Source organism: Hippopotamus amphibius, chromosome 12, assembly GCF_030028045.1.
Source record: "Hippopotamus amphibius kiboko isolate mHipAmp2 chromosome 12, mHipAmp2.hap2, whole genome shotgun sequence".
Taxonomy (NCBI): domain Eukaryota; kingdom Metazoa; phylum Chordata; class Mammalia; order Artiodactyla; family Hippopotamidae; genus Hippopotamus; species Hippopotamus amphibius.
Window position 1 is genome coordinate 18,116,237 of NC_080197.1, and position 15,636 is coordinate 18,131,872.

A 15,636-nucleotide genomic window follows, 5' to 3' on the forward strand; every position below is an offset into this window, starting at 1 on the left:
AAGAGGGATGGCAGATGAAAGAATCAAAGCAAGAGTTCTGCTGCTAAGGAGAAGGGAGTCAGAAGCGTGGTGAGGACTCTGTGCTCTCACTGCTGAGGGCATGGGTTCAATCCCTGGTCAGGGAGCTAGAATCCTGCAAGCTGTGCGGCTGGTGTGACCAAAAGAAAAAAGAAGTAAGCAGAGGACATTGGTCCAGAGATGATTCATTTCTAATTGCATAAGTCCCGGAGGTTCACCCATTTGCTGCCTGGGGTCCCCAAGGGTAAGGGGAGACATCCCTTTGTAAAAGCCCAACACAAAGCCTCCCAACATTGAAACTAAGACGCTACGCCCCCTCCCTACCATGGAGTAAATGTTCCTTCCCCCTTCAAACCGGTAGCATAAAAGGGGCTTACAAGGTTCACTCTATTCCCACTTAAGAATTGACTTGAACTGATAGTTCCAAAAATAACTTTACCAAATTATACAGGAGAGCAAAAAGGAAAACATTTCAGACAATCAAAGCAGCACGACATTTGTCAGGTTGACTAGATGTACGAATCTTTGACTCTGAGAAGCCCATGAGAGGTCTTCCCTGGGCCTTGGACTCTGGATGCCATCTAGCCGTGGGGCCCTGGAGATGGCATGAAGGGAACTCTGACCTGTTGTCACTTGTTTAAACGCCTGAACAGAAGGTGTATGTTTTTGCACAGCAAGTCTGCCTGATCACGCCAAGGTCCTTGGCTTTCACTGAGCATTGCAGGTGGTGACAGTTTGTTAGAGCAAATAGTTCAAAGTGTGACGGCCATGGGAACAAATGCCAAGGAGAGGGATCTCTGGTGGAAGAATATTCCAGAGCACTGAGGAGCGTCTGCAGGGTCAGCACAGCCTTGCCCGTGAGCCTTTTCTTTGGACCCTGAGCTCCAGTTGACACCGCTGACTCTGTTGCCCATGATGCAAGAGAGAGTGCTGGTTACATCCTATGTTTGGGGCTAAAATGGGACCTGGACTGAATTCTGTTCTTGTTATTACGGCTGTGTAGCATGGGCAAATTAAACTTGGTGAGCCTTGGTTTCTGCTTCTCGAAAAGGGAAATAATAGTAGCGTCTGCTTTAGGGAATGTTATGAAATTAACTTCAAAAAAACATGTAAAGCATTTATCACAGTGCCTGGCATTGTAGGAGCTTTCAGTAAATGATGTTACTATTATTACTTGTCTACCTGGATATTTGACTCCCTCTGGAAAGATGTCCAGAGGCCCTCATTGAACCTCCAGATCCTCTCAACTCTCCATTTGATTGCATTCCAGGGGTATTTGATACCTGGTTCAGCACTGATTTGGTTGATGTGATAGGGAATCTTGGCGCTTTTGTGCCTTGATGAAGAAGCTCATTCTTCTAAACAGAGGTTATCAATCCATTCGTCTTTGGAGAGCTCACATGGGGTGAGGACCCTCTCCACACACAAGGAAAGAGATGAACCCAAGTTACCCAACATAAAACATGTTTAACTCTAGAACTGATTACCCATGGACACCATGAATTTCATTGGAAAGTCCTTTCTCCTGTTACACCAAGTGCCCAGAGTAAGTGTCCCACCTCCATCCCATCCTTAGAGTGAATAGCGCAGGCTCTGAATGTGTCTTGAATTCTCTGTGCCTTGGGTCACTCACTGTAAAATAGAGATAATGCGACCACCAGTTGCATCAGGTTGAGTGAGTTGCTGTGTGCAGACACTGTCATGACACCAGCCACGTAGTAAGCAGTAAGTGAATGAAGGTTACTAGTGTTCTCCTCCACCTTTTCTCCATCCTCCCCTTTTACCCTTCTCATCAGCATCATCACCAAGGCCAGGCATGGAGGTCTCAGGCCCAAAGGTGCTTCACTTCAGTTTTCTTCTTTCTGCACACCCAGGCTACAGGGAGGTGTCTCCTAGGGTGAAACCCCTCCCCTTCCCACTTCCTCTTCCAGACATGGCACTGTTGCCCATCAGCTAATGATACGGACTTTGAGGCTCTCAGAGACATGCGTTTGTGTCTTGCCTCCCCCAGTTTCTGGCTGTCTGACCATGCCTAACTATGTAACTTTTCAGAGCATTAATTTTCTGATTGGTGAAATGGAGTTACTGCCCACCTCCTGGATTTTTGTGAGGATTAAGTGAGATGATGCATGTAAAATCTCAGAACAGTACCTGGCTCATAGTAAGTGATCAATCAACAGTAGCTCTTCACTGAACGAGGTCATCTCCCAAGCACAAACTGCCCCCTGCCCAGTGCCCATCCTGAGTTGCCATCCGTCGACAGGGATGTGGTATAGGCTGTTGAATTCTGTCCTCATATGCTCTTTGGCTTCTCTCTTAGGAAAAGCACCTCATTTTCTGCGGCTCCAAAATGTAGAGGTGAACGTGGGGCAGAATGCCACCTTTCAGTGCATTGCTGGCGGAAAGTGGTCTCAGCATGACAAACTCTGGCTCCAGGTAAGAATGGGAGGGGCCTGTTGCTCACACCTGCCCATCCCTTGGGAAGGGAAGAAAGTATGTGCTGTGATGAAGGGCTTCATGGGGGAGAGGGAGAGGTATTTTTATGTATCATACCTCTGCTGCTTTGGTGATACTCTGCATCCATGATCTTGTTAAATCTTAACTCTAATTCTGTTATGTAGCCATCAGTATTCCCATTTTACAGGTGGAGAAACTGAGGCCACAAATATAAAAGTGCTAGAACTAAAATTTGTAGCTATGACCTTTCCAAACTGCCCTCTAACAAACTTTGTCCTTTGAGCCCAGATTCCCAGGGCTAAGGCAAACCAAATATTTTAGATTCTAGATACATTTACATTTCTATATGACTTTTTGTCAGTTTCTACAAAAAAGCCTGTTGAGATTTTGATGGCAGTTGATTGTATTGAATCTATAGACCACATTGGGGAAAACTGACATCTTAATGAGTTTTATCATCATGAACATGGTATATTTCTTTACTTATTAAGATCTGTAGTAATTCTACTCAGCAAGGTTTTGTAATTTTCAGTGTTTAAATCTTGTAGGTCTTTAGTCAGACTTATCCCTAAGTATCTCCTATTTTTGATGCTACTGTAAAAGACATTTAAAAAAAAAAACTCAATTTTTGACTTCTCATTACTAGTATGTAGAAATACAATTGACTTTCCTATATTGATCTTGTACCCTGCAACCTTGTTCAACTTGCTATGGCTATTTAAATTTAAATTAATTAAAATAAATACAGTTCAGTACTCTGATACCTGGTTACATTAGCCACATTTCAATGCACAAGAGCCACACGTGTCTTATGGCTACCGTGTTGGACAAATGAAGATAGAGAACACTTCTGACATTGCAGAGAGTCTTACCGGAGAGCACAGTTCTAGAAGGACATCACCTCCAGTCCAAGGAATCAGGAATATTGCTTGAAACAAGGTGACTCCTGTTACCTCTGATGTCATATACTTAAAGATCTCTATCATCTCTTCTGACTCACGTAGTTTGGATGTTGGTCTTTAACCCATGCCCAGCATACTTTGGTGGGAGTTCATAGCATCACTTCTTGCATTTGAGCCCATTTCCTGCAGTTGGGAGAGTCCCTGGGCAGAGAGAGCACATCTAGGGGCTTCTTCCTTGCTTCTTAGCAGTGCAGTAGAATGAGAATAACAGTAAATAGTAATACCTGCTCCTCTGCTTTCCTGGGCTGCCTGCAGACCACAAGAGAGCACAGGAAATTTCCACATGTCACTCAAGTATGAAGTATTGCCATTTATTCACTATGATTAGTATTAAAGTGCATCAGACTCCCAAGAAGCTTTGTCCTGGGAATGACGTTGCCTCAGTTGGATCCCGAGAATGAGAAGAGACAGACACGGTACATTCAGCATCTTTATTTGGGTTTTCCAATTATTTTATGAACATTATTGCTGCAGTTCTGAGTTGCACGCTCTAAACCTCGAGTCTGTCAGTGGAAGGATGTTAAAATGGAATGTAATCGAAGTTTTTAAGAAAATAGACACACATGGTTTAGAGCTCTTCCACATCTTATTTATTTATCTGCTTTTCAGTGTAAACCAAATCTTATTTCACAGAAGGCTTACAATGGGACATAAAGCATGACAAGATAGCATAAATTAAAAGTAAGGCAACATGAGATAGGAGGAAAATAACACATTGGAGCTGGTCACATGCTAGAAACTGCATTTCTTTACATCTGCTGCTTCCTGGTGGGTTACAGGCAGAGCCTGCAGCACCACAGCCACTGACAGAATAAGGAAATCTTGTCAGATGCACAGTTCACAATGTCCCTGAGATAAACACAAACCAATTGCTCCAGAAAATTCCAACTGTTGTTCACACAGAAGCCAGACAGGAATTGTTCCCAGGAGTCTTCATAAAGAAAACAGCATGTGATGTAGGGAACAGCATTTTCCTCCACAGTCTTACTGAGGGCACACAAGTGAGTTTCATAGGCTTGTTCCCATAAAGATGCTCCGAGTAAAAGCAACTTGGTGGGTGGTGGACGAGGGAGGAGGGTGGGTGGGCAGTGTGATATGGTGAGGTCCTCAGCGCTCTACCAGTCCATCTCCATCCTGGGAGATGTGTCTGGAGCGTAAATAGATTCAATAACTGTTTCTTCAAGGAAACCACCAGAAATGTCTCCCTCATCTATATTTCAGGAAATATTGGGAGGTAGATGGTTTACACTATGCTCTCTGGCAAAATACCTGCTTGGCTAGTTAAGTCCAGGCTTGTATTCAATAGTGTAGTTGGAAGTAGGTTAACATCTTTCTATAAAATATGAGACGCCCATCATGACACCCGCCACCCAAGAGACGATTGTAACCCTGATCTGAGACAGGCGGACTAAAGCAGTGGCAGATTTCTCACGAAATATTGCTTTGGATCTATTCCAGTGCTTAGAGGACCAGCCTGCAGCCTTGCCAAGGTTGTGTTCCATGTAACAGGGCTGGGGTGGCTCAGCCTGAGGATTTCCAAAGTGAATGAAATAGACACATTGTGGCCAAAAGCCCACAGGACACCTACAGCAGGTGTGCCTTTCAACAGTGCTATTTCTTGCTGCAGCTTCCAAGATAAGCTGACCAATCAATCACTAAGTCACCAAACTTGGAAAATTCTTTACCCACCAGTTTTAAGTCAGGGAAATAAAGGCAGTGACTTTATTCTCAGAATAGTATGTCAGTGGCCATTCTCTCTGGCTGTGGTTAGGGAGCAGTTGGTGAACTTACTGCTGGGAGTCATCCCTGTTGGCTGTGTTGTAGAGAATGCTTGCCTTCCTTTCTATAGCACAGGCCTCTACAGCCTACTTATCCTTACGTGCTTTCAGATCGTGAGTTATTGACATATACACACTAGTGTATATAAAATACATAACAAATAAGGACCTGCTATATAGCACAGGGAACTCTATTCAATACTCTGTAATGGCTTATATAGGAAAAGAATATAAAAAAAAGTGGATATATGTATATGTATAACTGGTTCACTTTACACCTGAAACTAATACATCGTAAGTAACTATACTTACATAACTATACTCCAATAAAAAATTAAAAAAAATAAATTAGAAAGAAAGACCACCCATACCCCTGGTTTGCACCCTCCTGAAAACTTGATATGCTCCTTAGAAGACCCTGTCTGCTGGTGCCAGCTTTCATGGAATTACAGTGCAAGTTTTGCATAACAAGCAACAGACAGGACCTATGCAGAAATGTGTATAGCTCAGCCTAGAACACATCCAGTCCTTCCGGGAAAGGGCAGATAAAGGTCGATAAAAGTTACAAACAAGCTCATCTTGTTGTGGGATGATTTCTTTTTGAGGTGCAGTGTGTAAACGCTGGGGTCTCCGGTGGGAGGCCCTCATTCATAACTTGCTGATTCCTTATGCGATGCCTTGGCCTGAGGAATGCAAACTTGTGATTTTTCAAGCAAGGAGACAGTGTGCACTGAGTGGAATGTCTAGTAAGCAAAGCAGCCTACAGTTTGGGGAGCCTCTTTGGAAAAAGGAAAAAAAAAAAGCACAATATTCAGGGTACAACTAGGTGGAACTGTAGTGACAGAATTATCAGTGTAGCACTGTGAAAACGTACATGGTACATCTTTTCTGGAAGATAATTTGACAGTAGCTGTCTAACACCTTTAAATGTACATATTCTTCCAGCAAGTAATTTTACTTTTGGGAATTTACCTAAGAAAATTACCAGAGACAGGGAAAAAATTTATGTGCAAATGTGTTCAATAGGATGAAAAACTGAAAACAACCTAAGTGTCCAGCAAAAGGGACTGATTTACATATGAAGTTATAGGAGTATATTTAATGCCATTTTCACAATATATGTTTAAGTGAAAATAGCAAGTTATAAAACAGTTAATATGCCCTATATATTAATTCTATATCAAAAAACAACCATGTGTATACACACATATTTACACAAATATATGCTGCATACGTGTATAAATATATGCATATAACACTATAAAACGTATATCAAGACACTTAATAACTGATTGTGAGTGTAGATTATGTATGCTTTTTATCTTCATCTTTATTTAATCTTTTCTGTTTCATCCAAATATTCTAAAATGAAGTAGGTAGCATATTAATAGAAAAAAGATGCTGTTAAAAAGGAGAAAAATGACCACTTTTCCCTAGGTACAGAGTATTGTAAGAATGGTAGGAGCCTTCACAAGGCACAGCAGAATTAGGGGTAGCTGTTCCCACGAATGGCAGCACTGGCCCCCACTGAGGATATGCGTAAAATTACCATCAGACGCCCTCACATCCTCTTCACCGCCACGAGATCCTGTTCACTAAGGTGGAGGTTTAGAAATACTTTTGTGTATCACCTGGTCTTTATGGAAGATTGTGGCCCGTGGAATCCATGCACTTCTCAGGGGCTCCAAGGCCTGCCCTGTCAGCCCCATGGCAAGGTTGACCGCCAGGTCTCCCTGCAAAGGATTCATTCCATCAGGAGTTTGTATAACAAATAACATTTGAAGAGTCTCAGAAATGAGGCCATGTGTCCAAAGCCTCTGCACAGATCTCAGTAGGGCAGCGTATGTGTTTAGACAAGTCACGGGCATTGTTACAGGGGGTAGACCCTAATCTGGCAGAAAAGGCTTCTGCCCTGGGAAGCCATCGGCACGCCGGCAGCCACACCAGGGCTGATGTGTTAAGCAGACGTGTCAGTCCCCTGCGGCAGATTCTTCCGGTAAACCTGGTTTCCTGCTCCCCGCAGGGCTACCGCTGGCTCCCAGGGCTATGAGTGTCCTGGAACCAGCTCCCCCTCCTGCCTGCCTGTCTACCAGGTGTCCCTTCCACGTGGGGCTTCTGCTGAAAACCTAGAGGTCACCCTACAGCTACACGCTAAGGAGAAATTAACGGTGATATGCAAAACAGCTGACATTTATTGAGTGGTTACACATATGATGTATTTAATTCTCATAACCAGTCTTTCAGGTAGATGCTATTTGTAGCCCGACTTTATAGACGAGGAGACTGAACCTTAAGGGGTAAATGAGTCCCACAGGGCAGAGGCACACAGGTTGTGAGCAGTGGAGACAGGATTTGAGTGTAGATCTGTGTCTATGTCTTGGGCTTATCCTTCCGTGCTAACGTCATAGTCCCGCCCACCTGTATCTCCCCTCCAGCCTTTCCTCCTATACAGATGGCTTCCTATTAAAAAAAATCATATATGTATCACATAGTTACACACCTCTCATTTTCCCTGAACTAGATACTTAAAGAGATTTGAGTCTCTCAAATCTCCAAACAAAATTCTAACACCCTTGGACTTTTTTCCAAATTTCTCCCTTCTAGTTGCCTTCTTACATCTCTTTTTCCCTTCCTGGCCACATTTCTTAAATGTGATGTCTACACTCTCAGTGTGGCTTTCTTTAACTCCTACCACTTCCCAGAAGTGGCTCTTGTGAAGGTCACCGGTGCTTTCCTTGTTGCTAAAGCTGGGGGGCGGGGTGGTAGGGGGTGCACCTCCTCTTCCCCCCCCCCCCCGCTTCATCATTATTATTATTCCTTATACTTGGCTCTTCTTTCAGCATTTGATGATGCTGACTGCTCCCTCCTTGAGAATCTTCTTGCCCTGTTGGTTCCATGGCATTATCTGTCAGCAGCTACGAAGGGTCTGAGTGTTTGCCTTATTTGCAAGCTAAGGAGTTAGCCTGCCTGTTGCACGGATGCTGGCAGGAGACACAGGACTCTTGGGTCAGAGACAAAGGACTGGATTACTCATCACCCAGGAGGCAGCACGAGCTTCATGTCTGCAGTAGTTTCCCTTGTCCCCCCAAGTCCTGTGGAGATAATGTGGGGGTGGATCCAGGTGGGGTTTACACACAGCAGATCTGTGTCATAGCTGCGGAGCCCCACGCTTAGGAAACCCCAATCTTTTTTTTTTTTTAAATTGATTTTTATTGACCAAAGTGACAAGTAAATCAGCAGGGAATTGTCTTTTTTTTTTTTTTTCTTTTTCACCTGCGTTGGGTCTTTGTTGCTGCGCGTGGGCTTTCTCTCGTTGTGGTGAGCAGGGGCGACTCTTCATTGCGGTACATGGGCTTCTCATTACGGTGGCTTCTCGTTGCGGAGCACAGACTCTAGGGTGTGTGGGCTTCAGTGGTTGTGGCTCGTGGGCTCAGTAGTTGTGGCGCATGGGCTTAGTTGCTCCACAGCATATGGGATCTCCCTGGACCAGGGATGGAACCCGTGTCCCCTGCATTGGCAGGTGGATTCTTGACCACTGCGCCACCAGAGAAGTCCCGGAAACCCTGATCTTTTATCATTACCTTTAACTGAGATATAATTTGCAAACCATAAAGTTCAGTAAGTCTAGTGGGTTTTCGTGTATGTACAGAGTCATGGCACCGTCACCACATGCTCTGTCTTTCCTTCTTTTCACCTGTAGGGACCCCCAGACTAAGAAACAGCTCCTTTAGGATGACCCAGGGGAGGGAAGTGTAGCTGGGCTTTGGATCTGCACAGGGTTGCAGTCTCTCAGATTCATCTGCAGCTAATGCGTGGACCTCATCCTCCTCTATCCTGGGCAACTCCTCTATCAGGACCGTAGGCAACTCTGACCTGGAAATGTCCCCTCACACATGTCGTCTCTCCTCCTTTACTTTCTTATATCTTGTCTTCCTGTCTTCCCTCAGCCCATCCCCCATTTGTGGGCTACGGGATTTGATCCAGCTCACTCGAGCCCCAGCACGCGGGGAGAGAGAGTGGCGGGCGAGGCAGCCCTGCTTCTCGCCCTCTTGGAACTTTCCTTTCGGCAGTGGAGATGGACATTAAGCAGCCAGTCACAGAGTTAAATATTTCATCACACATGACTAGGCTCCTGGGGAGGGGAATGGGTGTGCTGAAGAGGTAGGGAGTAGGGAGCGTGGGGAAGATTAACAGTCTCAGAGAAGTGCCCTGGGAAGAAGTGGCCTGTGAGCAGAGTTCGGAGAGGTGAACTGGAAATAGTCAAAGGGCCATTGGGCCACACAGGGTGATGGGACGTGTGCACGCCCTTCACCACCTGCTCATCCTCTTTGCTCAGGGCTGACGGCTCCCCGTGGGGCTCATGCCAGGACCCTCCTGATGCTGCAGGAACTCCGAACCCAGAAAGCAGCCTTAGTGGGCAGTCAGCCGTGCATGCAGTGGGCCCTTGGGAGGTCTGCACAGCTAATCAAAAATGATTTATGTCCACTTCTATTCCTTTTAACTTTTAATAAAGAATAATCAAAAGCTATTCTTTAGAGATTGGCAAAGAGGTACAAATATGGTCTTCAGAGAATCAGTGGGCCAGATTTTAGCAAGTTTCCCAATGTCATGCCATTGAAGCAGTATGACTAGAGATGAAAAGAATATTCATTGTGAATGAATTGTGGAAATTTCACCTAAATATTTTCTAGCCAGGAGATTTCTGGAGCAATTAGAATGATTTTCAACTGGAAATGCTGGCCTAGTTTTACGTGTGTGTGTGTGTGTGTGTGTGCGCGCGCGCGTGCGTGCGTGCCTGCGTGCTAGGAGCTCAAATCAGTACACGGAAGGTTTCCAGGACCCACGTGTTGGAATATCTCCTGTAAAACAGGCGTAATGTCAGTTGCACACAGTTTCCTTTTATTAAAGACAGTAATGTTTCTACTTCTGCTGATTATAAATCAATTGCAAGCCTGCATGCACTCCCTGAAATAATGACAGCCGTTTTTGCAGGCTGCGTCTTATCTCTTTGTGAAGGGAATAATGTCCTGACACAGTAGCAGAGAGGATGGGGAATTGCAGAATGGCGAGGCCATTATAGATACCTTGATAGCTAATCAGGTAATATGAAAACAGCAGACTCCATGGCATCCAGTGCTTCTCTTGTCTTGCTTTCTAGATAGCTCCTTAAGATAGAGAGGTTTTTGCCCGGCGGTGGAAGGTTGTGCATATGCCAGGGTCAGAAATATTAAAGTGTGGGCATTTGCAGCCCCTGCTCTTGCAAATATTGTCTGCTCTCAAACCAAGCTGGCTTATTCCACATAACACAAAACAAGCTAAGGGGAGGTGGGATTTGAGTTGTTTTAAAAGAGAGAGATAAGCAGATGAAAAAGAAAGAGGGAAGAGAGATTTCAAAGGGAACTGCTACCATGATGAGTGAGGAAGACATGGGTGTAAAATGGGATTAAGCAGGACCACCGATTAGGCTTTCAGCTTCGAACACATGTGCCCCCCTGGGTGGATGGATTGGAAAAAGTTCACCCTCTGGGCATGTGCAGCCCCAAGGCATACAGCCTGGCAGGCAGACAGAGCCTTTGGGCAAAGACAACAGATAGCCATCCTCCAAGTGGGTTTGGTCAGCCTGTGGTCAGGACTCCTGCTTTGCCAACAGTACAGGGGCTGGATTTGGTGCCACACCCTTGGCCCGTGGCTGGGTATCCTTGATGTGGTGACCAATCACTCAACCTCCTGGATTTGTGGAATGGTTTTAAGGAATGTTTAAATGGCCTGGCTTTAAGGAATGTTTCATTCGTGTGTCTGGTGATATTATTTGGCCCCTTGCTTCCCACTGAGGGACTTAAGATGACATTAGCCTTCAAATCTTGGAGACGGAGGACAAAGCCAGCAGCATCAGCGTCCCTCTGGAACTTGTTAGAAATGCAGCTTGTCTAGGCTCACCCCTGACCTGCTGAGTCACCCTGGAGGTGTCCTTATGCATGCTAAGGTTGGAGAGCCACTGCTTTAGACTAATGGAATTGTCTCACCCAAGCCTAATAGCCCATTGGATATGACACCCCTTCCTAATATATTCAGAAAGTCCGTTAGCCAGGAGTGCAGGAAGATACTTTGCCTCTCCTTACATAGATATTTCTGACTTCGAGACCCTCTCCCCCTCCTGAGGTTTCTAGAAAGCTAGGCATCTCTCACATCAGTTTCCAAACTATTTTCTGTGGGGCAGTCATTTCCTGCAAGATGGCGTTTGATGTTCTTTGAACAAGCGAAGTGAGTTTTGGGAACACTGCACACTCTGCCCTCCTCACATGGAGTCACAGGGTAACTGTGCACTGTCCTGTACTGGCTGGTAGCTGGGCGATGTGATGAAGGCCTCAGTGTCTGGAATCAGATTACCTGGGTCCACGTCCTAACTCCATCACTCAGCAACGTCATGTAAGGGTTTGCTCCTCCTCCTCCGGTTCATGGACAAGCGTCAGGGACAAGACATGGGAGCTTGCTGGAAATGAAGGCTGTCAGGTCCCACCACAGACTCAGGGAATCAGAGTCTGCATTTTTTAACGAGATTCGCTAGGTGATTTGTATGCACATTAATTTGAGAGGTACTATTCTAAAGCATGTTGCTTGACCTCTCTCTGCCTCAGTTTCCTCATTTGAAAAACAGGAATAGTCTTAGGACCTATCTCATGCCTTATCATTCATCAGCATCACCTGGAGGGTGGCCTGGCTTCCCCTGTAGAGCTCCTGATGTATTAGGTCCAGAGCGGGCCAGGAAATTTGCGTTTCTAACACGTTTCCAGGGGATGCTAATGCAGTGGGTCTGGGGACCACACTTTGAGAACCACTGCTCTCGATTATTCTAAGAGCATCGCTCACCCCCTGCTGACCGCGTTTTCCTCCTTGAAGGATGCTGTTTCAATACTCAACTTTATGTTTATGTTTTGCCCTTTTTGCTGTTTTGTTGGAATCTTAACATCAGCCTATACATTCTTCTGGGCAGAAATTATACCTTCCACACTCTCTCACTTTCTGTTTTGTTAAGTAATGAGTACATTTCCAGTGCGATTAATAATAGAATAAGGAAAGGGGAAAAGACAACTCAGACTACCAACCCCAGTAAACAGCCTCCACAAATGGATGTCAGCCCTGGGATTCTCATTAAAACAAACATTTCTCACAGGTTCCCAGGTGATGTTGTTGCTGCTAGTCTGGGACCCACCATTTGAGAAGTACTTTCCTAGGGATTTTGGAAGGATTAAGTGGATTCTATCACGTAGGTCAGTTCACACAGTGCCCAGCACAGACTGAGCACTTGGATATGTTTGTTGATGTGACTTTTAGTTAATAAATGCTCAGACAAATCCCATTACTTTGAACAAAATATTTATCAAACTCAGTTATGGAACTTTATTCGCAGGGGATGTATTGACTTTTTAAAAATTTTTTAATTTATTTTTTGGCTCTGTTGGGTCTTCGTTGCTCTGTGCAGGCTTTCTCTAGTTGCAGTGAGCAGGGGCTACTCTTCCTTGCAGTGCACAGACTTCTCATTGCAGTGGCTTCTCTTGTTGCAGGGCATGGGCTCTAGGCCCGCGGGCTTCAGTAGTTGTGGCATGCAGGCTCAATAGTTGTGGCTCCAGGGCTCTAAAGCACAGGCTCAGTAGTTGGGGTGCACGGGCTTAGTTGCTCCACGGTATGTGGGGTCTTCCCGGATCAGGGCTCGAACCCATGTCCCCTGCACTGGCAGGCAGATTCTTAACCACTGCGCCACCAGGGAAGTCCCTATACTGACTCTTCAGAGGAAGCAGTGACTTATTGCAGGGGTGCTAGAGCTTCCCATGTTGTCAGCGATCTGTGGAGATCAGTTCCCAGCACCTGCTTTTTTAAAACACAGATTCAGGAGCAGACAGCCGGCGAATCTCAAGGCAGTGGCTCATGGGCTTTCAGGAGCTCCTATGTAGAATATACTGGAGGAGGAGGCAGAGATAGAAAGGCTCTGTGTAGAATGGATCAAAGTGTCCTTTATGAGCCAGTGCCCCAAACCACAGGGCACTGTGCATGTTAGCTGCTGAAGGCTCACAAATTCTCCTTCCCCAGAGAACTGTGCTCTTGGTCAAATGGGAACCATTTCTTCCTCCCCCATCTGGCCATGACCGATGGCGTACGGAAGTTGGCTCCTTGCCTGCTGGTGGGATTGACTCTGGTACACTTCTTGCTCTGCAGCTCTGTGGAATCAGGCTGAAGCCAGACCTCAGTTTCCAGAACATCCTTGCTGGGCTTCTTTCCTGACCCTGTCCTTCATCCCCTTTCTTCTGAGAGTACTCAATAAATCACCAGGTCTCAGACTCTGCTTCCTTCCGGAGACCCCAACCTAGGACACCCTTTTGAGTGGCCACCAGGAAATTTAGTCGAATGATTCATCTACTCAGAGGGGCTAGAAGATGATTCATTTTAGAACAACAGACATAGCTCTGAAAAACTTGCCACAGGAAGAAAGGAAGTATGCCTGGAACTTTCAGGGGAAGGATGTACTTACAGATGAAAAATATTGCAGGAGCCAAAAGAAAATTTCCAGCAAGCCAAAGTGGTGACATGGGCCTGAGGGTTTGATGGAGTTTTCCCCAGGCTTCTGTGTGCATCACCTGTGTCATGCTCCACTCTGACTTGTCCCAGGACTTTGACTTCCCTTCACTGCCCTGTTCCTGTTTCCTAGCATCCTAGCATCTGCATCCCTGTGCACATACAGGGCACCTGATGTCATGGCTGGACAGCTTCACTCTCCCACCTTGTCTCTGGGCTGTGGTCCACTTCAGGCTGCTGGCATCCCCCCTGTGCCCCCCTCCCGTGCCCACTCAAACCTGCTCATTGCCTGTGGGCTTGGGTTTCTGAGTCTTTTCCTGCTTCATGAAACCTCCCCTTGTTTTCTTCCCTTGCATTTTCTCTTTTGCCTCTGTCTGGGGCTGAGACAGTGGCTGGCACCTGTGCTTCTTACTCATTCTCTCTGCTTAAACCCCTTCTCCGTGTTGCCACAGCATTCTGGTATCTGAGCCTCTTACCATCCCTGGTCTTCTAGAATCCCTCCTGATCTCTGCTTCTGGGCTCCTTGGTGACTGCTCAGTTGCCTTAACCTTGAGCACCTGCTTGCCCTTGCATCTGGGCTCATCTCCCTGAACTTAACCTCCATTTCTCCTTGCCCTGGTCCATCACAGAGCTATTTCCTATCGTGACTCTGGGCCCTCCTGCTCATCCCTGTCCTGGTGTTGCCTGCTCCCAATATGACAAGTGTGATTATCAAAAGGCCTATTTTCCAGAGATTTTGTAAGACAACCTGCAATTTCCTATCCTTCCATGGGAGAAAGCCTGGTGGTTCGGAAGCTAAACAGAAACATGTAAATTGTTCCACGGGGCGCACTGAATCCTCTCTGGTTCTGCTGGAATCTGACATCATTAAGAAGAAAAGTTAAATCATACTGGAGGAGACACCAAAATAAAATTTAAACGTGAAAAATTATGAAAAAGTAATATTTTGCACTTAATCAGTCCTTTGCTGTTTGTGTTAATTCCTTATTGCTGATGTAACACGTTCTGCAAACTTAGTGGCTTAAAACAATGCAGGTTTATTACTTTACAGTTGCGGAGATCAGAAGTTAGAAATGGGTCTTACTGGGCTAAAATCACAGTGTCGGCCAGGCTGTGCTCCTCTGTAGTCTCTGGGGAGAATCTCTTCCCTTGCCTTTTCCAGTTTCTGGAGGCCGCCCTGCATTTCTTGGCTCGCAGGTCCTTCCTCCATCTTGAAGCCATCAATCACGTCACTCTGACCTCTGTTTCTGTCACCATATCTCCTTCTCTGACTCTGACCATCCGGCCTTCCTATTCTGCGTGTGAGTCTTCTTGTTTAATTCAGGATCTCTCTCCATCTCAACATCCTAATCACATCTTCAGAGTCCCTTTTGCCATGTAATGTGATGTATTCACAGGGTCCAGGGATTAGGATGTAGACATCTTTGAAGAGCTGATGTCCAGTTTATGCCACTTCACCTGGCTATTTTTATGGTTAATTTAGAGAACTCCACTAACACTAGAATATGTCTTCATGTGTTAAATGTTTTACATGCCTTCTCATTTACTCGTCACAATAACTCCATAAAGTAAGCACCAGTATCAAATCCATTATTTAAATGAGGAACCGAAGCCCAGAGAAATGAAAGTGCCTGCCTGAGCTTGCACAAATGGTATTTGCTTGCATTTGTTTTCCTATCAGTTATTGTAACTTGCTACTGTGAAAAAGGGCCTTATTCAAACTCAGAATATTACATCTAAGGTTCAGGATGGTAAAGACAAAAATCCTGTGCTAGAAATGTTGATTCCAGAAATGTTTAGGAAGTCGGGAGGTTTCAGGGCGCGGTGCTGGAGATGAAAAGAGCGAAGTCTTG

The 15,636-nt window shown here is 45.5% G+C and overlaps 1 protein-coding gene across 1 annotated transcript in view; it reads left to right on the forward strand.

Moving 5' to 3' along the window:
- The window catches only part of PTPRT (protein tyrosine phosphatase receptor type T), a 1,046,874-nt gene that overhangs the window by 390,236 nt on the left and 641,002 nt on the right, over positions 1-15,636 (forward strand). Inside the window, exon 5 of the mRNA XM_057701613.1 lies at positions 2,339-2,454. Coding sequence (XP_057557596.1) covers positions 2,339-2,454 — 116 coding nt within the window. The remainder of the gene's footprint in view (positions 1-2,338; positions 2,455-15,636) is intronic.